This window comes from Balaenoptera musculus, chromosome 7, assembly GCF_009873245.2.
Source record: "Balaenoptera musculus isolate JJ_BM4_2016_0621 chromosome 7, mBalMus1.pri.v3, whole genome shotgun sequence".
NCBI lineage: Eukaryota > Metazoa > Chordata > Mammalia > Artiodactyla > Balaenopteridae > Balaenoptera > Balaenoptera musculus.
The window spans coordinates 62,381,804-62,408,925 of NC_045791.1; the positions used below are offsets into that span (position 1 = coordinate 62,381,804).

General features: G+C 38.2%; 1 protein-coding gene and 2 long non-coding RNA genes across 9 annotated transcripts in view; 2 read left to right on the forward strand and 1 right to left on the reverse strand.

The window, feature by feature from the left end:
• LOC118897904 overlaps nucleotides 1-21,708 on the forward strand; it is a 57,690-nt gene extending 35,982 nt beyond the window's left edge. The window contains exons 2-3 of the long non-coding RNA XR_005020569.1: nucleotides 16,206-16,307; nucleotides 21,628-21,708. This is a non-coding gene — a long non-coding RNA (uncharacterized LOC118897904). The remainder of the gene's footprint in view (nucleotides 1-16,205; nucleotides 16,308-21,627) is intronic.
• The window catches only part of LOC118897903, a 199,895-nt gene extending 178,053 nt beyond the window's left edge, over nucleotides 1-21,842 (reverse strand). Inside the window, exons 1-3 of one of the 2 annotated variants that reach the window (XR_005020568.1) lie at nucleotides 21,780-21,842; nucleotides 19,374-19,418; nucleotides 18,488-18,556 (exon numbers count right to left, since the gene is read on the reverse strand). This is a non-coding gene — a long non-coding RNA (uncharacterized LOC118897903). Of the gene's footprint in view, nucleotides 1-18,487; nucleotides 18,557-19,373; nucleotides 19,419-19,701; nucleotides 19,796-21,779 lie in introns of those variants that run through there. The other variant, XR_005020567.1, reaches the window with a different exon arrangement.
• A 226-nt stretch (nucleotides 21,843-22,068) lies between these two features.
• The window catches only part of ITPRID2 (ITPR interacting domain containing 2), a 38,374-nt gene continuing 33,320 nt past the window's right edge, over nucleotides 22,069-27,122 (forward strand). For 3 of the 6 annotated variants that reach the window (XM_036857476.1, XM_036857477.1, XM_036857479.1), the window contains exons 1-4: nucleotides 22,071-22,540; nucleotides 22,897-22,942; nucleotides 25,895-25,944; nucleotides 26,785-26,841. In XM_036857476.1, coding sequence (XP_036713371.1) covers nucleotides 22,330-22,540; nucleotides 22,897-22,942; nucleotides 25,895-25,944; nucleotides 26,785-26,841 — 364 coding nt within the window. In that variant the 5' untranslated portion in view covers nucleotides 22,071-22,329. Of the gene's footprint in view, nucleotides 22,541-22,896; nucleotides 22,943-25,894; nucleotides 25,945-26,784; nucleotides 26,842-27,122 lie in introns of all 6 variants that reach the window. The other 3 variants (XM_036857481.1, XM_036857478.1, XM_036857480.1) reach the window with 3 other exon arrangements.

Consider the following 27,122-nt stretch of genomic DNA (forward strand, 5'->3'; position numbering starts at 1 on the left):
AGAGAAAAAGGGGAAACAAAACATATATCATTGCTCCTAAAGTCCACCTCCTCAATTTAGGATGATTCATTGTCTATTCAGGTATTCCACAGACGCAGGGTACATCAAGTTGATTATGGAGATTTAATCCGCTGCTCCTGAGGCTGCTGGGAGAGATTTCCCTTTCTCTTCTTTGTTGGCACAGCTCCAGGGGTTCAGCTTTGGATTTGGACCCGCCTCTGAGTGCAGGTCACCTGAGGGCGTCTGTTCTTCGCTCAGACAGGACGGGGTTAAAGGAGCAGCTGATACGGGGGCTCTGGCTCACTCAGGCCGGGGGGAGGGAGGGGTACGGATGCAGGTCAAGCCTGTGGTGGCAGAGGCCAGCATGACGTTTCACCAGCCTGAGGCGAGCCGTGAGTTCTCCCGGGGAAGTTGTCCCTGGATCATGGGACCCTGGCAGTGGCGGGCTGCATAGGCTCCCGGGAGGGGAGGTGTGGAGAGTGACTTGTGCTTGCACACAAGCTTCTTGGTGCCCGCAGCAGCACCCTTAGCATCCCACGCCCATCTATGGGGCCTGCGCTGATAGCTGTGGCTCGCGCCCGTCTCTGGAGCTCCTTTAAGTGGCGCTCTGAATCCCCTCTCCTCGCGCACCAGGAAACAAAGAGGGAAGAAAAAGTCTCTTGCGTCTTCGGCAGCTCCAGACTTTTTCTCGGACTCCCTCCCGGCTAGCTGTGGCGCACTAGCCCCTTCAGGCTGTGTTCACGCCGCCAACCCCAGTCCTCTCCCTGGGATCTGACCTCCGAAGCCGGGGCCTCAGCTCCCAGCCCCCGCCTGCCCCGGCAGGTGAGCAGACAAGCCTCTCGGGCTGGTGAGTGCTGGTCGGCACCGATCCTCTGTGCGGGAATCTCTCCGCTTTGCCCTCTGCACCCCTGTGGCTGCGCTCTCCTCCGTGGCTCCGAAGCTTCCCCCCTCTGCCACCCGCAATCTCTGCCCGCGAAGGGGCTTCCTAGTGTGTGGAAACCTTTCCTCCTTCACAGCTCCCTCCCACTGGTGCAGGTCCTGTCCCTATTCTTTGTCTCTGTTTTTCCTTTTCTTTTGCCCTACCCAAGTACGTGGGGAGTTTCTTGCCTTTTGGGAGGTCTGAGGTCTTCTGCTGGCGTTTAGTAGGTGTTCTGTAGGAGTTGTTCCACATGTAGATGTATTTCTGATGTATCTGTGGGGAGGAAGGTGATCTCCGCATCTTACTCTTCCGCCATCTTGAAGCTCCTCAAAACGTATTTCTCTAAAACTCTGAAGCAATTTTTTTGTTGCCTTTGAAGCAGAAATATTTTCATGTAATAAATCTGTGAGCTATTTGTCATGGTAATCTGAATTCTACAATCTATTATGGATAATTTATTATGGATAAATCATAATTTTTAATCTGAACAGTCTTCACATTAAAATAATTTAAAGGAATGTCTTTGTCTAGCCTGGGTCAGAACTTATATTTCCCTCTTTACATGGAGAATTTCAGATTTAATACTTCCTCTGCTTTTCCATGTGAGGGTGATATCAGCTTCCCTTGTCAACAGTGCTGTTACCGTTCTTTAGCTCATTTCTTTTTATCCTAATTTCCTCAACCCCAATAATCATATGGCAGTGATACCAATTTTAATATACTAATGGGATTTATATTTCATTTAAAAAAATTAGTGCCTTCCTATTTTTTAGGTGTAGAAGAAGAGAAAAGATATAGTGCTGGTTCCATGTATTTGAAATACAGTGCCCAAATATACCAAATTAGTTTCAAACAAAATTCCTATTTATTATAGAATTAACTATAATAGAGGATCATAAATAATAGATATTTCCAAATCTCCCCAACTGTTAGAAACATGAAATAATTCTTGCTGACTATATTAGAAAAGGTATCCTGATATGTTTGCAGGTAGATAATGCCCATTTAACATATGAATATTTGAACATTTCCAGTTTATAATCATAATGCGTTTCACTTATAGATGGAAATGCTTCTAGTTTTTTTTGTCACCCCCCAGATTTATTGAGATATAATTGACGTATAACATTGTATAAGTTTAAAGTGTACAACATGTTGATTTGGTACTTAGAGTATATTGCAAAATAATTACCACCCATAGTGTTAGCTAACACCTCTATCATGTCACATAGTTACCATTTTTTTGTGGTAAGTACATTTAAGATCTACTCAATTAGCAACTTGCAAATATATAGTACAGTATTATTAACTATAATCACCATTCCATATATTAGGTCCCCAGAACTTATTCATCTTTAACTAGACGTTTGTACCCTTTGATCAATACTTCTAGTTTTTAAAGTCCTTTCCCATGTGTTTGTTTGGTTCTCACAAATCTCAATATATATCGATATATATAACAATATATTATATATTAACTATATATATAAACTATAGAGAGTGAGAAGTGTGGTTCAGTTATCTTTGTTAAACAGAGAAAATGTAAAATGTTTATATGTTCTATAACAGTGGTCAGCAGACTATGGCTCAGAGGCCAAACCTGACCCACCACCTGCTTTTGAAAATAAAGTTTTATTGGAAGACAGCCCTGCTCATTCATTTATGTATTGCCTATGGCTGCTTTTGTGGTGCAATGGCAGAACTGAGTAGTGACAGAGACCATTAGGCTCATAAAGCTTTAAAACATTTACTATCTGGCCTCTTAATGAAAAAAAATTTCTAATCCTGTTCTACAGCAATTTTTCCTTAAGAACCATATTTAAATAACCAATTTAAAAGTTTTTCCAACTTTATGATATCAAAATTAATAGTGTCCAATACATGGCATATACATTTTCTATGGGAACTCTGCATACCACAAGCAGTGAAATACGGAATTTCACAGCATTTAATGCTACTATTTTATAATGTAGGAAGCAGCATATCAAGATATGCATGTTAATAATAAAATAATTAGGGGAATTTTGATTTATTGATATTGATGTGACTAGACTGAACCAGAGAAGTTCAGAAAAAGTCTCCTCTTAAAAGTGAAACTAATACAGTTCTAATTTAGTATGGTGTGCAAGTCCATTCCTATCAATATTTCAGCTTAGCTTGCGTGTAGCTAGCTCTTAACAGAAGCAATTATCAAATAATTCTTATAGTCTTAAAATAAACACTAAGGCTGATTTAACCTTACCTTTGAACATCATTTCCTACTATGGAGTTTTACACTTGAGCACAAATATCTGGCTCTTTCTTTAGAAACATCGTCTTCAGACAAGATGCGCTCTAATTCTATGATATGTAATGTAAAAACGTACCAATGATAATAGATTCTCACTAGTTGAACATACAAATGAACTAAATACAGATTCTCTGGAAGGCATACATAACTTCAAATTATCGCCTACCTCTTGTCTTTCTACTCTTAAGATATTTAACTTGGGAGAAATGGGAAAAACCAGACTCCCATTTATTACTGCTAGAAATTTGAGGGAAATTTATTTCGGAACATAAAATAAAGAACTGGTGTAGATAAATGAAACACAAATGTATAGTAAAGTTAGAAGTTGTTTTTAAAAATGAAACTACACATTTTAACTGTCAGAATGCTTTCCTTTGGGGTTTTATTTTGATGTATTTCAGCTATCGAAAAATAATGGGATCTTTCCCTTAAAGACCCAAAACTCAACATCTTTCTAAGAAGAAATATGCAACCAACTTTCAAGTGTCTTTTCACGGCTATACTGTACTTCTTGTGGGTCTTATCAGTAGCAGTTATATTCAAGTGCTTATGGGTGGCATCTATTCCAAAAACGTATTTCATAATATATCTTCTGAGCATTACCTTTATTTACCCATTTTCCATTGTAACTTATAGCTTAATTAAACCAAATTAAGGGACTTCCCTGGTGGTCCAGTGGTAAAGAATCTGCCTTACAATGCAGGGGACGTGGGTTTGATCCCTGGTCAGGGAACTAAGATCCCACATGCCACAGGGCAACTAAGCCCGCGCGCCACAACTACTGAGCTCGCATGCCTCAATGAGAGAGCCTGCATGCTGCAAACTACATAGCCCACATACCCTGGCGCCTGTGCACCACAGCTAGAGAAGAGAAAACCCGCACACCACAACTAGAGAGAAGCCCACACACCACGACGAAAAGCCCGTGCACCGCAAAAAAAAAAAAAATCCCACATGCTTCTACGAAGATCCTGCGTGCCACAACTAAGACCCGACGCAGCCAAAAAAAAACCAAACAAACAAATTAAAAACATTGATGATCTACTAAATTCAAGGAATGAATACAGTTTGAAAGAAAATCTTATTTAACATTCTCTATTAGTTTGGGGCTAGATACTCTTCCCTCAAGGACTGGTCAACTGCAACAAAGTTGAATAGAGCCAAGATAAAAAAATTCTATTCTGTTTGTTCATTTTCCATTCCTGCTTATATACCTCAGTGGTTTCAATAGCTTTCTAGCTGGTTTCTTTTAAGAAGAAACATAATGTCATAATAGACATAAAAGTTCAATTGCTAAGTACTCAGTGAATGTTCGTTCCCTTTCTTTCTTATCTTACTTCTTTACCCTTCCCCTCTCCATCAGGATTTCCCAAGTCAAAATCACTCTCCTCACCCTTGCCAGAAATTTTTTTCCTTTTTTAATAACAGTGTTTTTAAAGCTGGTTGATGTTGGTTCTACAGGAAAAGGGAAAGAAAGTGTGAACAGGAATCTCTCACTGCTTCTCCAGGCAAAAAAATTTCCCTTTGATTCATTTTCTGACCTTACTTGCTTTTCAACATTTTTTTTAAGTGACATTTTAAAGCACTTGCTTGTACCACTAAGATGATAATAACCTTATACTGAAGTTCCTCATTATGACCCTCATTAGTTTGCAAGTTTCTGAGTATCAGAAACTAAATCTTAGTACTTAATTCCTATCTGGGTCAAGTAAATCTCCTTGTACAAAAGCATGACACAACTATTAATTGAATTAAAAAAAGTGTACATGGATTGAATGATTCTTACTTTAAGTATATTTAAAATTTTATATAATTTGTCAGTAACAAGGGCACTCCAGTCAAAAAATTAAATTTGCAGTAAGTTTTATAAAGGTATTACTTTTATTTGCAAAGTTTAATTCACTAGAATAACTTTACTTAGCAATAAATATTTCTAAAATTATGTCTATTCATATATATATATATATATATATATACACACACACACACTCACACATGCACATAGATGAACTGGGTTTTTCACTGAGATTTTCACATTATAAATCAATTTTGTAAAATGAAGAGTTTTGGTAAAAAGATTAGTAGTATAAAAAGTTGTTTTGATCAAGCCAAATTGACAGCTAAGTCACTTTTATATTGATAGCTGAGTCAAGTTTGTCTGATGGAGAAACCAGGAATTCTAAAAAAATTATAGACTTTGGCAGTCACATTTAAGTACTTCGCAGTTAAAAGCAGCAACGGTTTATTTAACAGGTTGCTCGGAATCAAGTGGAACTTACTGTTTTGGTGTTTTGCCCGACTTTTTTTCCATTTACAAGTGAATCAATGCCCCGTAGAAATAGTTTTTTAAATACAGCCAAAATGAAATGGCTAATTTCACCAATATATTTTATTAACTGCAATGATAGTACTCTTTAATGGCATTTGTCTGACACCAGGTTTGTGTATTTCTTCACACATTCTGTTAAATGAACACCTGCCAAAGCAAATATCTGACTGATATTTATACCAGACTGTTTCTATGTAGGAACACTATGTTACACTGCTTGCTTCCTTGAAGGAATACAGAAGATTAGAAGTTGTGAATGTTGAATACAAACTTTGGTTTCTTTTTTTGAAATGCTAACTCAAAGTAGAATTTTCAAAACTGAAATTTACTGACAATAAAAGGTACTCACAAACCAGAATCTAAATAACTCCCCCCAAATTGTTCAAATCTTTAATCAATCCTCGATACTAATTTTTATCAAACATCAACCAATTTTTTTCATAAGAAAGTTTCTAAAAATATTGACTCAATACAACAATAGAACACCAAAATAGTCTAGGTGTGAATCTTTTTTGATTCACTTGAGTACTGCTTGCATTATGAGGCTTTGTAGTTTATACGAATGGTCTCTGATGATCAAATTCATTGTTTTTAAGGTTGAGGAGACTCAAGCGCAAGTCTGAACAGAGAAAAGAGAGCAGAGCCAAGGTCAGGTTTTCTCCTGTTTCTACACCGTGCCTCCAGAATTCCTCCAAGGAGCCCTAGGAGCTACTGGTGGGGCTGTGGAAGGGCCAAGCAGGCAGGACCCCTCACTTTCCCCTCACACACTGCACTCTCTTTAATAAGGGTTATTCTGCTGCACCTCTTTTACATATTTGAAATTCTAGGTAAGAATGAGTTTGAAAAAAAAAATCTGTCCCTAAAAAACAAATTTGAAAACCACTGTATTACCTTGTGCACCATAAGGAAGAGGGGGAATATCAGACCCAAATTTGAAATGACGTCCCTGTTGGTAGCCAGCATGAGAAACACTTAGAAATTGCATTCCAAAATAAGGGAAAAGGGATCCTGAATGTAGTTTTTTTGTACAAGTAAAGCCCTGTTTTATTATTATTTTTTCTTGTACATTGGTTGTTGACTTAGTGTTTCTAGAAATTTGAATTATACAAAAATGAACAATGAATAAACAAAGTTTGGTAGAGAAACTTCCAATGTGTTTCAGAATGCAAGAACAGGTGAAGCTTACAGAAAAGCATAAGAATAAACTAGTTAACAGAAATCAGAACAATGGAAAGTTAAATGACAGTAAGAGCACCATACGGACTAAAAGACTCAGGAAGAGCTTTCTGGAAAAGAGGCACTCAAGTCAGAGTAGAAGATAAGGGAGATGGCATTCCTGGTGGCAAGAACAACAGAGATGAAGGGGGGGAAAAATCATATTTATTGAAGAGAAAGAAGATACAACCAAACGGAGAGGACTGTTTGTGTCAGTGGGATATGAGCTTGAATTGGTAAAATGGGGTTTTATTGAAGAAGCACCTGGAAGGTAATTGAGGACTGTACATTTAAAGTATGCATAAGGACAATATGGTACTACCTTTGGTACTCAACAGAAGATGTGCTTTAGTGCTAGCAGGCTGGCAGTGCATTTTGAATATTCAAGGAAGTTTCTTTTATTGTGTTAAATTACTGGTGGTGGAAAAAATGTAGGTGGTACTTCAAAAGATGCTAGATTGTTTTTAGAGATTTAAAATCACATATGCAATAGTAGACACACAGGGACATTTTATACTGCTCTCACAACTGTGTTGTCTGGAAAAAAAAAAGCTTAGGAAGTGTACACCATGACCTAATTTATATCTTTCATGTCATATTTATGTAATATGAATAATTTAAAAATTTTATCATCCCTTTAAAATAATTTGTAAAATAAATTAAGAAATTTTGCTTAATGGTAAGCGCTACGTGTTTGAGAAATGATATTTGAAATAAACTTGTTTCTCGTAGAGTAGAAATACTATTGGATATAGTAGAAAAACAATGGCTATTACTAGATAATTAAAACTGAAGAAAGAACTTCCCTTAAAAAGATTTGAATTAAATGACCCTGGAGAAGTGTTCTTTTCCATTTATAGCTTTTATTTCTGTTTCTTCATTATGCAAGACATGGAGACAAAATTTTACCTAGCATAAATGAATAATATAAAGGAGGAATCAATGGACCAGAAATATCCTTCCAAGGTCAATTCAGTGAATGGTCCCTATATTGTATGACTATTAATTTTTAGGCGGAAGCAGATAAACCATCATTTTTTATAAGCAACACATCCTGTTATATAGGTTAAAATCAATCTCAAATGAAAATTATCCTACAAAAATATTTTTAACTTCTAAATATATTTCTTCAATCTCCAGTGTCTCTGGACCACCCAACTGAATGTTAAATGTTTCCATTCTTCTTTTCTTTTTCTTTTACCAAGTCCACTATGGAGGTGTGTGGCTATGCATGCATGTACCAAGGTTCTCCTTTGCTAAAGTCTGATATGGAGAAAATTATTTTTCTAAGGAGAAAAAAATTTCCCTTCTTGGGAATTACCTGGTTTTGCTGGATACTTTGATATTCTTATTGAGGGGTGTGCATGGGAAGTACATCAAAAGGTAGGTTTGAGTGAGAATAGTGGTAACTGGACAGTTTTCTAAAATGAATGGCTTCTATAATGCAGTGTTTTAGTTTTTAGTTTTTAGTTTTTAGAAGGCAAGCTTGGAAAGAGAGCAGAATTGCATTTAAATAAAACTGTGTTAAGAAAGGGAGGGGAGAAGAGTGATGAGATGGCTAGTTTCAGATAAGAGCATAATTTTGAAGAGTACTGATATGCCAGATAACAATGTTGATTATAATCTTCTCCTTGGTAGTCCCCCTCCATTTTCCAGCCCTGTAAATCTTAGTAGAATTGACTTCACCTGCTCTGGTATTGTGTGGGTGGACCTGCCTTGAGGATGGGCGTTGGGGAAAGAGCAGAGGCTTCTTGATGTAATAACCTCTGGATGGCTCACAAGCATAAGGACACATACACATTCACAGACATGCACACACGCAGACCTGTGCATACATGCACACAAATGTATATCGCCACGTAAAAAGCACCTGTCAGCTTAAGCCATTTGCACACTGACCGGGCGAGGTCAGTTCAGGTAAAACTTACACTGGTTTTGAATCACTGTGGTTGTACTCATGGTAGAAAATAGAACTTTAAGAGCATTCATAAACTAATTTGGCCCTTTGATAAATCTTTGGAAATGGACAGAAAATTCAGAACTTTTGGTACTTCCAGGGCCACACAGCCTGTGATTATAATCATTTAGACATTTTCCATCATTTATCTTGTTTTCTTTTGCTGGAGGTTATTTTGTACTTTGGGGATATTAAGAATCAAAACTATGCATTTATATGGATAAAGGACTTCATTCTAATTTGTATTCATAACTCAAGAAACTCCATGTCAGAGTTGTTGAATTACTGCTTTTCATCATGTCTCCCTCTGCACAGTTTAGCTGGATTGGATGTTCTCTAAGACCTATTCTAGTTCAGAAAATATTAGTTATTATAGGACCTCTTAGTATTATGTGTAGATGCTAATATCCAGTGGCATAAAAAGGATTCTGTTGGTAAGGAAGAAGATGGAGCAGTGATGGTTTGGCAGGTAACCAACAGTATAGGTCACCAAGGCAAATCTGAATTTTTGTTGACTAAAACATAATTTCCTCTAATATTAAGTAGTTAGTTCTATAACAGTATGTAATTTAGCCTGCCTTCTGATTCAGGGATAGGATTTTTTTTTCTATAAACATTTATTTTTTGTTTCTGAGGCTCTTAACATTGTTAGAACAGGGAAAGCACATACCAATGCATGTGAAATTACTAACATAATTTTTAATTGAGTATTCTGAACTAAGAGAAGGAGATAGCTCGTTTGCACATTTCCCCTTTTCTACATCATTCCTAGGGCACATGTTAGAGGTTCTCCATGTACATGGTTGCTGGCTCTTTCTCCTTTATATTAGTTGTTCACATTACCCATGGCCAAAACCTCAATTTCCTGTGTTCCCTTCCTCCTTCCACTTTCCCACATTTTAAAACATATCCATATCCTTGGGGCCCTATTTGTACTTACGTGATAATGGTTTTATATGGGCTAGATTAACTGTGCTAATATTTACTTTGCTAATGTGTTGGACCTCTAAGGTAATTTAAGGCTTTAATCATTTCAAAAGTTCAACCCCTTTAAAAAGCTCTTCAGGAATGCTGCCAGTTTACACATCTTGATGGAATGGCCATTTTGGCTTCCCTATCACACTCACAGAAGCAGGTGGCTACAAGAAAGGTTGGTTGGCCTGTATGACTCCACTGTCTGGAGTCTGTTCATTATGTCAGCCTGATCTCTCATCTTACGCCATCTCTCATTCCCTCATCAAACTCACATTGCAAATTGCTGGTTTCTGCACCATTTTCTCCACCCTGTTTCCTGTGTCATCTTGAGTGATTCATATGTGACTTCAATATTTATAGAGATGCCCCACCCAACACCCTGAACTCATTATTTCTTGACCTCCTCTGCTGCTCAGGCCTTTTAACTCCTTTGGACCTCAGTGATCTACTACCAGTGCTATACCCCAGTGCTACCTTGTCTTCCCCAGAAACTCCTCATCTCTCTTAATTACATTTCATAATCATACTGTCTTAATCTGAGCTCCTGCTTCTTCCAACTATCCCTCTTCCTTACTTCTAGCAAACTAACTCTTTGGTTTCATAAAGAATCTAAAACCTTAGGAAAACAGCAAAGATTCAAGTCTCTGAGCCCCTCTATGACCCTGCTTCTTTATCTTCTGCCCTACCTCTTCCATCCAGTCTGCATTCTGTGGTTTATCTCATCAACTAATCTCTCTACTATCATCACACTCAAGCTCTGAGCTCCTCTCCTGGAGGAATCTAAAATTTTGTCTCTTGAAATTCCACACCTATGTACCTAAGCCTGCCAAATAAAGTTATATCATTGCCATCAGCATTGTAAAGTGGTTAAGAGCATGGACTCTGGAGCCTGACCACGAAAACTCAGTTCCTGGCTCCTCCACTTACTAGCTGGGTGCCCTTAGCAAAACAGCGTGACCACTTTGTGCCTCACTTTCTTCATCTGTAAGAAGGGAATAATAACTGAACACATCTCATAGAGATGCTATGATGAATAAATAAGCTAATATTTATAAGGTGCTTAGAGAGGTATGTAACTGTTAAATAAACAAGTATTCTACTTCTCCCTTGTAGTTTTTATTCCATTTTTAATAACAGCTATTTCAAACCTTCACTCTCTTTAATTCTCCAAAAAGCTCACTCTCCATCACTTCAACAGATGATCTGGCCTCATTCTCAGAGTACATATAGGACAGTAGGTGTGAATTCCTTTAAATTATCTTACCCTGGAAATTTAACTACATTGGTGCATTTATATCTCTTTCCAATCTAAAAGAAAGAAATCACCTTCTAAAATTAAGTTTCCTCCCTTCAAATACCTAAGCTTTTCTGTGTATATTTAACCTTTCTCTGTCTACTTGTTCCTGTCTTTAACCAGTAAACATGTTTTAATTCCCATGCATTCCCCTCAAAAAATAACCAAAAATCCTTCAACTCTACATTTCCTTTTAGCTATTTTCCTATCTTCGTCTTTCTCTTCATCAGATGCCTACATTTCCTGTTTCTACCTTTACCTCTTTCATGACTATGTTACTCAGAAATGACAGTAATTGTAAGAAGGTCTAATATTAAAATCAAGTAGGAATAAACTGCAAGGGATCAAAACTTTAGAACTTGGCTTTTTCCCAACCTTAACCAGACATAGATATTCATGATCTTGAATGCTCGTATATTTATATAACGGCTTTCCTGCTCTTTTGTTCTATCATAACGAATTAATTGTTATCATTTGACTACCCCTGCTATTTCCTGTTTCCCTCTTCTAAAAGGAATTAGCCCTACAGACTCCCACTACAATCAAGGCTTCACTCTTCACCATTCCACCACAATTACTGTCAAGGTCAGCAATAACATCTCGATTTCCAAATCCAGAGGTCAATTCTCAGTGTTCATCTTAATCAACTTCTCAGGAAGTTGGTAGAATTTACCATTTCCTCTTCTTTAAAACCTTTTTTCTTCAGTTGCCTTCTGGATACCACTTTCAGTTCTCTTCCTACCTTGCTAGTTGATCTTTCTTAGCCTCCTCTGATGGATGCTTCTCAATTATCTGCCTCTAAAATGTGAAGTACCCCAAGACACTATCCTTAGATAGCTCATCTTAACATTCTTCACCAATTCCCCCATGGTGGCCCCAGCTAATTTTTTAGCTTTAGATACCACCTATATGCTGATGACTCCAAAACTTATGTTCTAGTCCAGATTTTCCCCTTGAACTCTACACTCATATATCCAAATGCCTACTCAATATATCCACTTAGATGTCCAACAGGCTTTTCAAACTTAACGCACTGAACAAACTTTTATTTCTCCTCCACCTTTAATCTTCCTCATTTCAGTCAGAGAGAGTGTATGAACTTAATAGTTTATACTGGTAAAAAAATGAAAGCTGGTGAAGGAGACTGGGAAGTAGTAAAATATGCAAATGTAAGATCAAGAAAGAAATGTGAGGCATAATCAATCCTGACAAGAGCTATAAAGATACCTATAAAATGAGGGCTGAAAGGATCCACTAGACTTGGCATTTTAGAAGTCATTGATGACTACTGCCTCAATAGGCTTAGAATAGCTTACTTGGGAAACAGGAAGAAGGCTGACCAGAATCATATAGAAAAAATGGCTGTCTGATGTTAATGATCACACACACACACACACACACACACACACACGCACGCTTATAATATTTAAGCCAAACTTTCATCCAGAGTTCCACCTTTGTACCGTAATTTCTCTTTTTTTTTTTTTGATGTGGACCATTTTTAAAGTCTTTATTGAATTTGTTACAATATTGCTTCTGTTTTACGTTTTGGTTTTTCGGCCATGAGGCGTGTGGGATCTTAGCTCCCCGACCGGGGATCGAACCCATACCCCCTGCATTGGAAGGCGAAGTCTTAACCACTGGACTGCCAGGGAAGTCCCTGTACTGTATTTCTGACTGCTTGGGGCTATATCTCTTATATGTATTATAAGTACCTCATATCTAATATGTCCAATAATGAACTCATTTCCTTTCTTCTCTGTTCTCCTTACTCTCAAATTAATGCCTAATCATTCTAAATTCTCTATCATGTTGAATGACACCAATATCTATCCATTAGCTAAAGTACAAAGCAAACTTGGGGATCATTCTATTTCTTCCTCCCCACCCACTTCTAATCTGTCAAATCTGATTGCAGCCCTTATCTCCACTGGTCTAACTCAAGTCTTTATAAACCTTGGTCCTCCAACCCCTGTCACCAAACTAATAAGCCTCCTAACTGGTTCCCTTGCCTGAGGCTTTCCCATGCACTCTTCTTTCAACTGTATAGTTACAGTTATCTTTCAGTAAAGCACTTTAGTTAAAAACTGAAAGCTGCTTCTAACTTCACACTGGCAGTAATACATTCCCTTAAAATAGCACACCAAGGCCTTGAAAATTTGGCTCTCACCTACCATTTCAACCTCAGTTTATGACAGTTCCTCACTTGCCTTAACATAATCAAACTGAAAAATACACTGCATGGGGTCAGACACATACTTCCCACACTTCTATCTCTGGAATACCTAGAGCTTTCAAAGTTCAAATAAGTTTTTATCCTTAAATTGTAAATACAATTTTAAAAAGTTTGAAAAATAAAAGAAAAAAAATTAGCCATAATATTGTAATTTAACAGAACATCTTTGTTTCCCTCCTAACGTTCCTCTCTGAATGTACATATTTGTATAGTAAACATATAATTTTGCTTAAGATTCTCACATATTTTGTTTAGCTATTCCTTGTTATGTTGCAGAAAAGAAACAACAAAAATTATAAAATTTATTTTGATAAAAAGAAATAAATGAGAGAAAAAAGAGAAAAAAAACAAGGGTGGGGACAGAATCGAGCCATGAATAAAGTTTAAGATGCATTCCATGATGACCTACTCATCTACCATGAGTGAGCCACACATTTGGCTCTCACTTTTCTAGCTGCCAATGTGAAAAGAGAAACTTTGTCAGTTATCTAACTCCCAGTGCCCGTGAGATTAACCAAAAATGTCCTGGTAATTTTAACTCTTCTTGGAACAAATATTGTAAAAAGATATTTCTCCTGAGGTTCTCCCAAAGGGAATACAGGGTGATATACTTAACAACCTCTGGGAAGATTCTTTATTGGAGATGGTACATCTCATTTCATGTCACTGCTCAAATCAAGAATCAATATAGGCAGATGCCATTGCACAAATCATAGAGTAATTCTGTAGAAACCATCTTCTTGGAAATCACTTGATACTATCAAGGCACCCAGCTCTTTGCTGGTCTGCTTTAAGTCATGAGTAAATATAATATATTGAAATACTGACATATCATATGTGTTAGTCACAGTAGTGACTGAAGTTTATCCTTTAGAAAAACTTTCTGAACATTGTTTCTCTTCAAGATAGAGTTTAAAATAGTTCTTAGGTGAAATCTTAAAAAGTCATGTCCCATACTGGGCAGTTGAAGCTTGCTTGGAAGACCAGATTTTAGGTTGAGAAGCAAAAACTCCCTCTTTTTGATCAGGAACATTGTTCCCTTTGAGAAAGTCCTCTGAGTGCAAGAATGTGGCTAGGCCAGGGGTGTTACAGTCTTGGGCTTTTGCATCTAATAGAGAACAGAATGTTATCCTAGAAGGACTCAAACATAACCTGAATAACATACTTGTTTGCAGAGATTCTCACTGTCTCCAACCTTGAGTCCTCTCCAGAAATATGGATAGGTGGAGCTACAGATTTTGGGCCATAAGTATCAACTTTACTTCTGTAATATTACATGCTAGTAAGAAACCTGAATATTCAAATCTTTGTTTTTACATTCTCTGAGTTTTTCAGAAGATTTGGTGAGATAAAAGCAATTTTTCTACCTTTGCCTTTGTGTTTGCAGGACTGTTGAGTTATGGATTCTCGTCCCTCAATAATTCTGTCACTAAGATGGCTGACCTTAGGCAGGCTTCTTAAAATTTCTGAGCTTAGTTTTCCTGCCTTGTGAAATGAGGGAGTCTTAGTAGGTAATCGCCTCCCTTGAATTCCCTCTGCCCATCAGCTGTAAGTGAAGAATCCCCTCAGCCCATCAGCTGTAAGTGAAGAATCCCCTCAGCCCATCAGCTGTAAGTGAAGAATCCCCTCAGCCCATCAGCTGTAAGTGAAGAATCCCCTCAGCCCATCAGCTGTAAGTGAAGAATCCCCTCAGTTTGATGACAGTAAGTGGTTGCTCATGTTTCTCTAACAGCGGACCTGGAGTATCTAAGACAGTCACACATCTTGGCTAAGAGCATGGGCTTTGCAGGGGAAAAGTCCTGGTTCCACTCTGCCCCTTACTAGTATGTGGCCTGGGGCAAGTATTAACCTCTCTGAAGCTCAGTTTCCCTATCTGTAAAGTGAAAGTAATATAAGCTCTTATAGAGTTGTATTAAATGAGACACTATAAATCCAGGTATAAATACTGTGTCTGGAACAAAGCAAGTGCTCAATCCAAACTATCCATTTTCAATATTATTTCCCTGGGTCCACTGAAATAATTGCTCTTCTAACAGCATTTCTCCAAGTTGAATATCAGCACTAGTGTAATTACAGTGTTTAAAGGTTTTAAGGTGCCAACTTGAGTTGACTTGTTTTAAAAAAAAATTGGAAAGACGTAGGCTCAGGGAAATTTTTAAAAATTAAGCAAAACAACCTGTGTGCTGACCTTTACCCTGTAGTTCTTTTATTTAATAACAATCTGTTAGCAAACACCACTTTAAGCTGTTTGATTAGTCCTAATGTAATCCAGGCCAAATATGCTACCTAACAGCAATAATAAACTTTTTTGCCTCAAAGAAATTTTAATGGCGTTTGCTTTACTTTTCTGTTTGTTTTGAAACAAGATTGTGAAGAAGTTCTTAGTTTGGGGTTCCCATCAATAGATGTTTAGTCCTTTTAACCTTTGATCGTATGTAGATTATATTTCAATATAACTAAGTATAATAAAATCATTTTTAGATAGCAGAGATAAGCTTTGAAGGCTAAGTACTTATTTTATAATTTTAAAGCAATTGTTTACCCACAAAAGAAAAGGAAAAAAATTCCCCCAAATGTGGGAAACCGGAGTTCTTTGCTGTGCTCTTAACTACAGCAGGAAATATGTGTTTGTTTATTATGACCCTAGTGCTTCCATAGCCAGATTAACATTCAAACACAGAGTTTTCATTCCTCTTAACCAACAATTGTCACCCTGACTGTGGAAACTGATAATTTGCAGGGAGTTTGAGAAGAATACTTGTATAATTACATCCACTAGAGCCTGGCTTGTACCCACAACTAGGCAATAAATTCTTTGTGAACAGGGAACACTTCTAAGAGTAGGTCCCCCTACAGGGTGTATTAATTAACACGCAGTAATATGCTGGGTCAATCTTTGTCAAACATGACTTTCAGGGACTATCAAATTTTATAGCAAAAGAGTTCAGAATTACCATTATATGTTAAGGAAGTCTCCTTGTTGATTCTAGGTTTTTCCTCATTCATGAGATGTGAGCCTCAACTGATTTGTAACCGGTTGTGAAACAGTAATCACTTGTATTGCTGCCAGAAAGTTCTCTGCAGGATAAAAGGTGAGTAATATGTTTTTGTTTTTGTTTTTTTAATAAATCTCAGCTAATTATTTTTTTTTTAATTATTAGCACTTTAATTATTATTTATTTATTTGGCTGTGTTGGGTCTTCGTTTCTGTGCGAGGGCTTCCTCTAGTTGCGGCAAGCGGGGGCCACTCTTCATCGTGGTGCGCGGGCCTCTCACTATCGTGGCCTTTCTTGTTGCGGAGCACAGGCTCCAGACGCGCAGGCTCAGTAGTTGTGGCTCACGGGCTTAGTTGCTCCGTGGCATGTGGGATCTTCCCAGACCAGGGCTCGAACCCGTGTCCCCTGCATTAGCAGGCAGATTCTCAACCACTGCGCCACCAGGGAAGCCCGAGTAATATGTTTTATAGATAGATAAATAAGACTCTATACTGATGCATAAGTCCTGAATACCTGCATGTTAAAACCCCAAATTTATCAAGCCATTGTAGAGACATATTAGTTCAATTTTAAAAGTTCTTAATAACTAGCTTATTATTTTCTGTCTCTATAGCTGTTATTTCCTTCAATATTTTATTATTGGATTAACTCTCATAGAACTTCACTTATTTTAAAAGCAATTTTAAAGGATTGCTTACTGAATTTATACACAACTTTCTTTTTTTTATACACAACTTTCTAAAAATTGCTTATAATCATTATTTATTTGCCAAAATGATTTAATCAGAGGAAAGAGATTATTAAGTGGATACATCTTATAGCTTCTGAATTAAGGGAGACACAAAGGGGGATTTAAAACTGTCACTAAGCTCTAAGGGATCTACTGGCCCTGCCCACCAATACAGTGCTGGTTGAAATTGAGTGTCCTTGTTTTGATGGCCTACCTGCTCAATCTTGTACTTTTTGGTTAGTGATGGTAAGGAAAGTTGGTGGAGCTGAATGTAAAGAATAGCCAAAAATGGTTTAGCAGAATTCTGTCTGAATCTGGCAGAAACCCCGCTTTCTCCCCATTTTGTCCACCCTCAAACTTGCCAAGCCTTGTTCACTTTGGCTTTATTTTAAAAATGCATTTCTGGTGAGTGAGGAAAGGTTTTGTACTGTGTTTTCAATGACTCACCCAAAATAACTCCATTCAACTTGTAAACGGTCCTGTTCTGAATGCAGATTGTGTTTGTTCTGTGATGGGCCTGAAGGGGCTGCAGAAGGGAGATTAGCGAGGGGAAATGTGGCGGGAGAGGCCAGTGCAGTTTATATTTATTCAGGTTCAGGAATACATCAGAATTACTTTTTTAAAAGACATTGTGTGTGTGTGTGTGTGTGTGTGTGTGTGGTGTGTTTTAAAAAAACATTTATGAGGTCTGTACCCTTTAAAGCTTTTAAAGATACATCGTCTTACATAGATACGTGGTTCATCTAGTTACCAACCTCTTTTTCTGATCCTCATAAAATGTGGAAGGGGAGATTTACATGCAAATATATAATTCCAAATACATGCATAGTGAAATTATTTTTTTAAAGTTCTAAATGCCTTCAAATAGGAAGAATCATATAGGTAACATAAGAGCTAGAAATTAATCTTAAATTAGGAAAAAAACGTGTATCAATAAATTGATCACACAAAAGTAGTGTTAAAACTAGAAAACGCAATAATGACTCCCTCCTGTTTTGTTGTGTACCGCAGAAAAATGTTTTATATCAAGTGGCATAGATTGAGCATCTGATATCAGTAAATATACCTTTTCCAACGCTTTTATGATTCAAAATATCAGAGACCTTTAAAAACAATATTTTAGGGCAGGACTGAAAAGAAAATGAAGAAAAGGACTGATCTAAACATGAGCATTAAAGCTTCACAGATGAATTAAAAACATTTTGGCTTTCCCATGTGTTACTATGTCCAGTTATGAGGATTTCAAAACCTCCTTTGAGTTGTTTCATGAATTTATGAAACAGACCAAATAAAGCTTATTCTGTTATATAATCTTGCTTCACTCCATTGTTGACGAAGAATAGATGAGCCATTCTTACCTGTTGCTCAGAAACACCAGAGAATTGAGCCACTGAAAAGAAAACAAGCAGTCTAACAAGGTTTTACCATGGAGAGGGTAAATTTAGTACTATGTGGCAAACTGAAGAAATTGTGATCTGGGAACGGTGAAATGAATGATAAACGACAAGTTTTAGCACGCACAAAATCAGAAAGTATATAAACTTACCCAGATTATGTAAATAATTTGCAAGGCAAAGTTCCAGTGGTATTAACACCTGCTTCTTCCGATGTGTACCTGGGAGAATGAAGGAAATCAAAATAGATTGTTTTGCTATGTTAATGCTTACTTATGAGGACAATGAACTACTATAATAAGAGTTTTTGCTACTGTGGAAAAACCCAAAGTATAGGTAATAGGTTTATAGACCTTAAATATTCAATTTTATTACTTTAAAATATACACAATAACCAGAAATACTTTAATGGTTAATAATGACAAAGAAATATGTCAAAAAATCAGTCTAAGTCAGACTAACCACCTTTCCTCATAGTTCAATTACATGATTTGTAAATAAACCTTTGAAAGTTTATGAAGAATTCATTCATTAACATTTTCCTTTTATCCTCTTTTATCCTATTGTAAATCATCCCACTGGTATCCCTGGAAATGTTAACAGTTATGTTGAGGGGGCCCAAAACATTACATGTTGACATGAATTTTAGAAATGCTGGGTTAAGCAAAGTTAAACAGTTTTATTTAGAAAAAAATAAATCTTGAAAACTTCGCAAGTCTTTAACATTCACTGCGGAGAGGGATGGGGCTGGGGGAGGCGAGAAAATGCAGAGTTTACCAAACTTACTTTATCCAGAATTCTTTCCTCCAGGCAATTCTATTATTAAGACAAAAGGGATCTCAGAGGTGTAAGGTAAATAGAATGGCAGATTAAATAAAAAGTGTAGCATTTTATATTTCAATTTGGTAAACTGCAGCACTATACCACTCTCTGATCAGATTCCTAATTACTAAGATTTTGATGCACAAAATAAAAATTTTAATTACGTAAATACTAAAGAAACAATACCTTAACTAGAACCAAAATGCCTTAGCTTACCTGGTAGTAAATCTCGTTTTGTAATTTGGAGGCATGTGTTAAGGCCTAGAAAAGCAAAAAATAAGTGATTAATTAAACTGAGCATAATGTTTCACTTCTGATACATGCTTTACCATTTAAAATTGCCTAATTTAACTAGAGTCTGTTTTCTGTCCTAGCCTGAATTTATGCCATTTAAAAAATTCAGCTGCATAAGCATGAAGATAGATGCCATTTACTATAAGAATAATCCCCCCATATGAAATTAACTGATTTTTGTCTGCTGCGATATAATAATGCCAAGAGCTATATTGAGCCACCACTTTATTTCATATAATCCTCACATCACCTTGGGAAGGTAGTTATCATGATTGCAACTTCACAGATGAGGAATGTGATGGCCAGAGATATTAGCTGTCTTACCCTAGGCCACACAACTAGAAAGAGACAGAAACAGATTTCAAACTTCAGTTTGACACCAAAGACCCTACTGTTCCCACTACATCATGCTGGATGGGATTATCCACATCTAACATAAATGTATTTCTTCCTCCACCTTGTAGGCTTTAGTAACTTAGACATTATTCTTTATGTAGAACTTCTGCAACGTTGATTGGCAGTAGGTCTACAATACAGTACTTGTTTGGAAAAAAAAAAATCCTTGAAGAAGCAAGCAAACAACTAGACTCTCCTCAGGTGTAGTATGGCATTCATTTCTGAATAAATTAAACACCTTGGGCAGTTTTTTAAAATCTCAAAGTTGAGAATACAATTAAAACCCCTTACTTTTCAAAACAGCTTGCTGTTTCAAGGATTTCCTTCTTTATTAGTTCTGTATCCTCAACGTTTTACATTAAAAATTATCATGTAGAAGAAAACATATGATTGTGCTATTGGTGATTCAAGAATTGCTGTACTCTATTCTAATGTTACCTGCTGGCAATTTTTCCCCCTTTCTTTATTATTTGACTTGGTGGTTTGGTTTTTAAATATAAAATTGTGGTTCATTATTCTCAAAAATTCTTTATTGTCTGAAAGTATTTAAACAACAAAACTAAGTAAAAGATAATAGGCCATAGAGAAACAACATAAAGCAAGTAAATATTTCATCCATTTGACTGTCCATTCTGAAGAATGTAAAGCATAGAAAATTTACCTCAAGAGAACTCAATGTTCCTTGTGGGATTAGCACTGTACTAAAAGTGTAAGGTGTGCAAGAAGAATACAGAATAATGTTCTTTAGTCTCCATTTACAGTCTGCCTAGGAAGTCAAACATACCCTCAGAAGCCAGTCATATTATTTACTGCACAGTTCAGCCCCAAAATAAATGAGACAGACATTCAGTTATATACCAGGGAATTGTGGAAAAGATGTGACCAGAGGTGGTGGAAAGATGTAGTCCAGGCAAAGTTCTGCATCAGCTGGATCTTGAAGATCATTAAGGTATTGGACAGAAAGAACAGGAATGAAATGAGAGGCTAGGATAGAGAGTCAGCAACAGCATGTGGAAATGATGGAACTGGATAGGGTGGGATCCATCAGGGCCCTGAATGAAACTGAAGACAGCATACTTTGTTTTCTGTGGCTTCTGACCAGCCCTTTCAGTGTCTTTTCTCCAGGTACCTCCCTCACTTGCTTTCCTGCTCACCTTTCCTACAGGCAGCTAGACTCTGGCCTATGTTGAAGGACCATTAAACTGTTAGCTGCATTTTGCTATAGGACTCTTGAAGGCTGGAAAGTTTTTCAGATTCAAAGAAAACATTTTTAAGACTCAAAGAAAAAATAGTGAAAATTCAAGGCAATGAGCTACCAGTATCCCTGTTCTAGCTCTCCCTCACATTTCACAGTATAAGGCCCAGAATGATATTATGATGGTTCTGGGAAGTTAGTCTGGATCTTGGATATGATGTTGAATAGGATTTTATAGTCTTTCTGCTAATAAGATTTTAAAAATAACAAAAGGGACTGCTCAAACTCATTTTTAAAATGTTCTAAACCTTGACATCATTTGTATCTTGTAGCACCAAAATCCAAGCAAATATTTCTACTTTTTCCCAGCTGTTCCCTGCTGTATTTTCCTTCACCTCCCTATGTCCAATTTCAATGTGGAATTTCCAAATTAAATCTTTCATACATAACACGACCACAATAAATAACTTTCTTAAGCGTGAAAGGAGCACTCCACGAAGCTTAGTCTTTTCCAGTTTTGATATTTTGACAAGAAATACCAATTACGCGCCTTTCTCCCATCTTTCTCCACCATTTCTTGGACAGAATTCTTTGGACTCCTCGAAGAATAACTTCCAGCGAGCCCAAGCAGACACTCGTTTGGACGCAGTGAAGAAGGGCGTTGAGTGAAACTTGGCCTTTCCACATTCCTTCTGTTTTGGGGTGAGAGGAGAAGTTAATAAGCAAAGATTACTAACCAACAAGCAACCAATTTTCTCCTGCTCCGCCGGCCGCGGCGGGGGACGGGGGACAGTGGGCGGGGGGCAGGGGGCGGGTCTTTCCACTTCGTGCTCGCCGCGCCCCGCCCCGCGCGCCCCCGGCCGGAAGGGGGCGTGGAACGCCGCTGAGGGAGGGGCGCGCTGACGCGCGGCTGCCGGCCAGGCCCCTGGCGCGTCAGGCTGAGGCGGGAGGCGGGGCGGGGGCCGCGGGGAGGGCGGGGCGGTGAGCCGGGACTGGGGCTGGCCGGCGCTCGGCTCCCAGCCGCGCTCGCTCGAGCCGCTCGCGCTCCCGCGCCGCGCCCGGCCGGCTTCATGTGAAACGCTGGCCCTCCGCCCCCTCCCTCCCCTTCCTTCCCTCCCTTCCTCCCTCCCGTCCCCTCCTCCTCCTCCTCCTCCTCCTCCCCCCGCGCCTGCTCCAGCTCCCCGGGGCCCCCAGCCCGGCCGGGCGCTGACCGCAGGGGCTGGGGTCCCAGCCGCCGCCGTGTCTCTCACAGGCTCCAGCTGGGGCTGCGGAGCCCCCGGTGCAGCCATGGACCAGCCCCTGGTGGCGTCGGCGGAGGCGGAGGAGGAACTGGAGTGGCAAGTGGCGAGTTGCAGGAGGAAGGCCTGGGCCAAGTGCCGCGGCTCCTGGCAGGCGTCGGAGACGGAGGACCTGTCCACAGAAGCGACGACGCAGGACGAGGACGAGGACGACGAGGAGGACCTCTCTGGAGCGAAGCTGCCGGCGGCCGCGGGGAGAGGTCCGTGCGCCCCGCGGGGCAGCGGCGGGCGGGGAGCTCGGGGAAGTTCGGGCGGGCGGGGAAAAGTCTCGTGCGCTTTGGGCGACTGCTGTGAGTTCTGGAAGATCGTCCTGGGCTCGAGAGGCCGAGGGGAGAGGGGACACTTCCGACCTTTAAACGTGCGTGCTTGGTAAGGCGTCTCCAGCGTCAACAGAGACCCCGGTGCTATCTTTTCCCTTCAGATGGTCTCTAAGCCGTGTTGCTTAGGCTGCATTTTGCCCCCAGTAGATTTTCCTACCTGGGGGTATCCAGGGTGACCCCGCAGTCGGAGTCCTCCTGGGGTCGGTAACGAGCTGTCCCCTCGCTCTGCCCCGCAGGAAACGTGCCCAACGAGAAGATCGCGATATGGCTCAAGGACTGCCGGTGAGTCCTCGGTTGCGCCGCTCGCGTCCCGGGGGAAGATCAGCGCTAATGGGACGCCTGGGCGGAGTGACTCGGGCCGCCGTCCTTGCGGGTCCCTTGGACCTCGTAAGCCATAAACCGGAAAGTGAGCCGGCGGATAGCTTCCTCCTTTAAGCGATTAGAAATGGAAGTGCTGTGACCGCCGATTATTTGGTGACCAACAGTTATTAGGACTTCAGCTCCGGTGCGTGATGTTAGCATCAGAGATCAGAAATCTGAAACAGATAATCATGCCATGTTATTATGCTTGCCCTGTTTTTCTTTGACAGGATTGTCACATTTCACACTATTTTATTTTGCTTTTGTTTTGACATGTGTATATCTGGCAGAAGAGTCATTTCCCTTTCAAATGTGTTTTAGATGAATGTAATTTACTTAAGTACACTAACCGGGCTTTATGTTGGTGCCTTAATTCTGTTTGGAGAGCTGTTAAAACTAGCTAACTACTTTGTTCTAGCTTACTTCTTGGACATGCATTTGTCAGATGGCCCTGGAATTCACAGAAGGGAAATAGAGCTTTGAAGACATTCAGGCTGCATAAATCTGTTTAATTACACGCTTTGGTAGCTGGTACAGAAATGTTTGATAAAGTACAGAGGAGATTAATCGTATCTTACTACAGTAAAATGTACTTGTTTCATATTTTAATTATTTTTTTCCAACTTATTTGCTACTTATAAAATCTCATATGAAGAATGTTGGCTTTTTAACTTTTGTTAAGGTGTTTGCTTCTGTACATATTTTTTGCCATCTCAATTTGGGCTTTTCTTAATCTTTTGTCCAAGTACCAGAGTTTGAGAAGTCTTTTCTGGTGGGGAGAGAGAAATGATTCTTATATATGCCAGTTTATTTTTCTTTCTTAAAGACATAAAATATTGGCCATTACTCTGTTGCTATCCTGTTTTGGTGAATTGCCTGGAGCCTTACTGAACACTCTTTATTATAGAACTCTTTAACCTTTATTGAGAATGTCGTAGACCTTTCTGAGATATGATGAAATATATGGACCTTTTCTCTAAAGATTCACAAAAAAATGTTTAAGAGCAAGAGAAGAATCATGTTATGTTTATTTTATGGTGTATGGGAGTTAAGATTATATAAGAGGTATATCAAGTAGACAGTAAATAGGTGCATCTTTTAAGATAAATGCAGTGGGCAAATGTTAACATTCACCAGGACACATGATCTTTGAAAATTCCAGGAGTTTTGTTGCTAATCTTGATTTATGTAGGCAGATTCTATAGTCTGTTGCGGATTTCCTACATAGGTTTCTTTCTTGTTCCCTGCAGTTTCACCTATTCTGTACAAAAGGGACATTCATTTATACTCTGGAGAGCTAGAACAAACAGTCTTTTATTGTTAGTTTTATTATCACAGATTTGACTGCTAGGATATATGCAAGTTTTTTTTTTTTCTATAACAGTTTAGGGTCCTTCCCAGAGTCAGGCATCTGTCTACTTTGTATGTTATGTACAATGATCTGAAGACAGCATCCCCCCCAACTCCCGTGATAAGTTCTCAAATATTCTTTGTTTTCTTATTGCTTTCCATATCCTGAATAAAGATACCATGTAGTTTTTCCTTAAAGGGAGTCTTTATTTTGGTAATTTTTTTTTTTTTTTTTTGTGGCTAAGCGGAAACAAATTGCTTGAATAAGTAGCATCTAAGAAGGGATAGAGTTTTTGATAAGATTTGTAAGAGGGCAATTATAAGAGTGAGAAGCTTGTTTTTGAAGGAGAATGCCAGTTATATTCTGCTCATTTGCCATTTTCTGTTGGTGCCCAGGCCAGTTGAGACATTTACAGAAGGAGTAATGCAATGTTTTGTCCTACAAAAGTAACCACCAGGGAAGAGGAATGACTTTTTTGAGGGCATAAAGTATAGTTTTATTAAAATATATGCAAAAACTTAGAGGTTTTATTATCTTTATGGTCATGGCTTATTCTTTTTCATTTCAAAAGCACTAATTTTTAAAGAACTGCCATTGCTTGTATATTTGTTTGTAGAAACTTTTAACGTTTAAGTGGCATTTTAGTAATATTTCTTTGAAACTGATATTTTTATGATTGATCCCATTTCTGATGTGAATTTATAACAGGTATAAATTGTTGCTGATGAAAGGCTTATAACACAAAGTAGAACTTTTATAATAAAACAACCTGTTTCTTTCTTAACTTAGTTTTGAGAAAGAAATGAAAAACATTTTGCATTAAAAAGATTTCTAAGTTATCTGTGTTTGAACAACAAGAACGTGAAAGAATTTTAGTAATGGCTAGTTCTTAGGGTTGATTCTCAAGCCAACTTTTTAGTAATTTTCTTTTCAGAGTTAAATGAAGAATACATGTATTTTTTTAGTTTAAAAGCCTAAAATAAATTCCAGATTTCTCCATTGTATCAGAAAAGATAATAGTTGGGGTAAGGGAGGCATTGAGTGGTGCTCTATAATGCTTGATGGGATTTGAGAAAACTGTTGAGCCTTATTTCTTACTATACTCTGACTTTTTAATTTTATTGAGATAAAGATTTGTTTTCTCTTAATTCTCTTTCCTGTTTCTAGGGAAGGGATTGAGGGGAGCAGACATTTTCTTAAGGCCTGTTGTCGTTCTCTTTTCTTTTTCTGTTTTTGTAAAGAAAATGCCAATTCATATCATTTGTAGTTGCCATTCTTGCTCTTAATTGCTGGCAGATCAGACGTGTGATTAAATCATTCCTGGTGAGCTGACTTGACGATAGGTATTTGCTTAGTAGGATATTACTTATGTAATTCACTTGCATTCCATGTGCGTTTGGGAGGAAAGTTCAACTGTAATTAGAAGCTTGCTTAGCTATAACCCTTTAAAGTGTAAGGCTGTGCAGTGACAGCTTTCCAGACAGCTTTTCAAGACTAAGGTTTATATGTTTATGTGGTTTCAGTACCCCTTTGGGAGCCTCACTGGATGAGCAAAGCAGTAGTACACTCAAGGGTAAGAGAAAGTTGCCTTTCTAAATCTGTTCTTTATGAGGGTCCTACTTTATATGTCCTCTGAGTGAAAGAGTGTGTGTGTGTGTATAAATTATAAAAGTGATGTTCATGTTTATAAAATACGGTGTTTTAAGATAAAAGCCTAAAGGGAGAAACCTTGTCATGAACCATAAAACAGTGATGAGTTTAAACAAATTACCAAACCTTTCCACAATGTGAAACTCATTTCTTTTTATTGTCCAGTTAGATATTATAAAGACTAATTAAATACAGAAATATGATATGTAAACGTAAGGAAAATATATATTGAGTGAATCAGGTCAGCTTTAGTGTAGCATTTCTTTGCTTACATTAACTGAGATTGCCACACCTGTGCAAGGCAAAATTCTGAAGTTCAAAGTACAACAAGAATGTGCAGGTAGTGGCAAGGCATATGAAAAACATTTATAGTATCAGGAAAATCTAGCTTGAGCTCCTGACTTAATATAAGGGGGTAAAACGAATGATTGCGCTGGGATCTGGTTTTCCATGAAACTGTTGGGTAAGATATGTTATCTCACTGAACATCTTAAAGGCTTATTAAGTATAAAATAGCCTGTAGATTGGGGCTTCTAATAACTTTACCTGGCTGCAAATCATGGTTTCCTTTACAATAAAGTGAAAACTTATATTTTCTTCCTGAAATTATATAATCAGAATAATCTGTGAGTACATTCAGGTCTGAAATGCTTTACTGTGTCTTATATTTTGCTTGGTCAGTTTGTTTTAATTAAAACAGTGATTTTCTCTGGGGGTCAGGAAGAACAGAATACCAGGATGAATCTTCTAATGTTTCTTTCAGGTGTGCTTGTGAGAAATGGAGGAAGTTTTGAGGATGATTTGTCCTTGGGAGCTGAAGGTATGTTTGGAAGAACTGTACCTTCATATAGTTTTTTTTTTTTTTTCTTTTTTTTTTTTCATATAGTTTTAAATTTAAAAAAAAAGAGAGAGAAAGTCACATGCCTTCATGTTTATGATCCTCAGAGCTAAATTTAAAGTTCTTGAAAGTGGCTCAGACACATTTTACAGAACCTTTTATGTGTTAATAATCTAGTAAGAGCCTATAGGAGACCTGTAGGAATGGCTCTGGAAAACCACTGTGCAATGTCCAAAGGTCTTCCTTGGACTTTAAAGGTTACA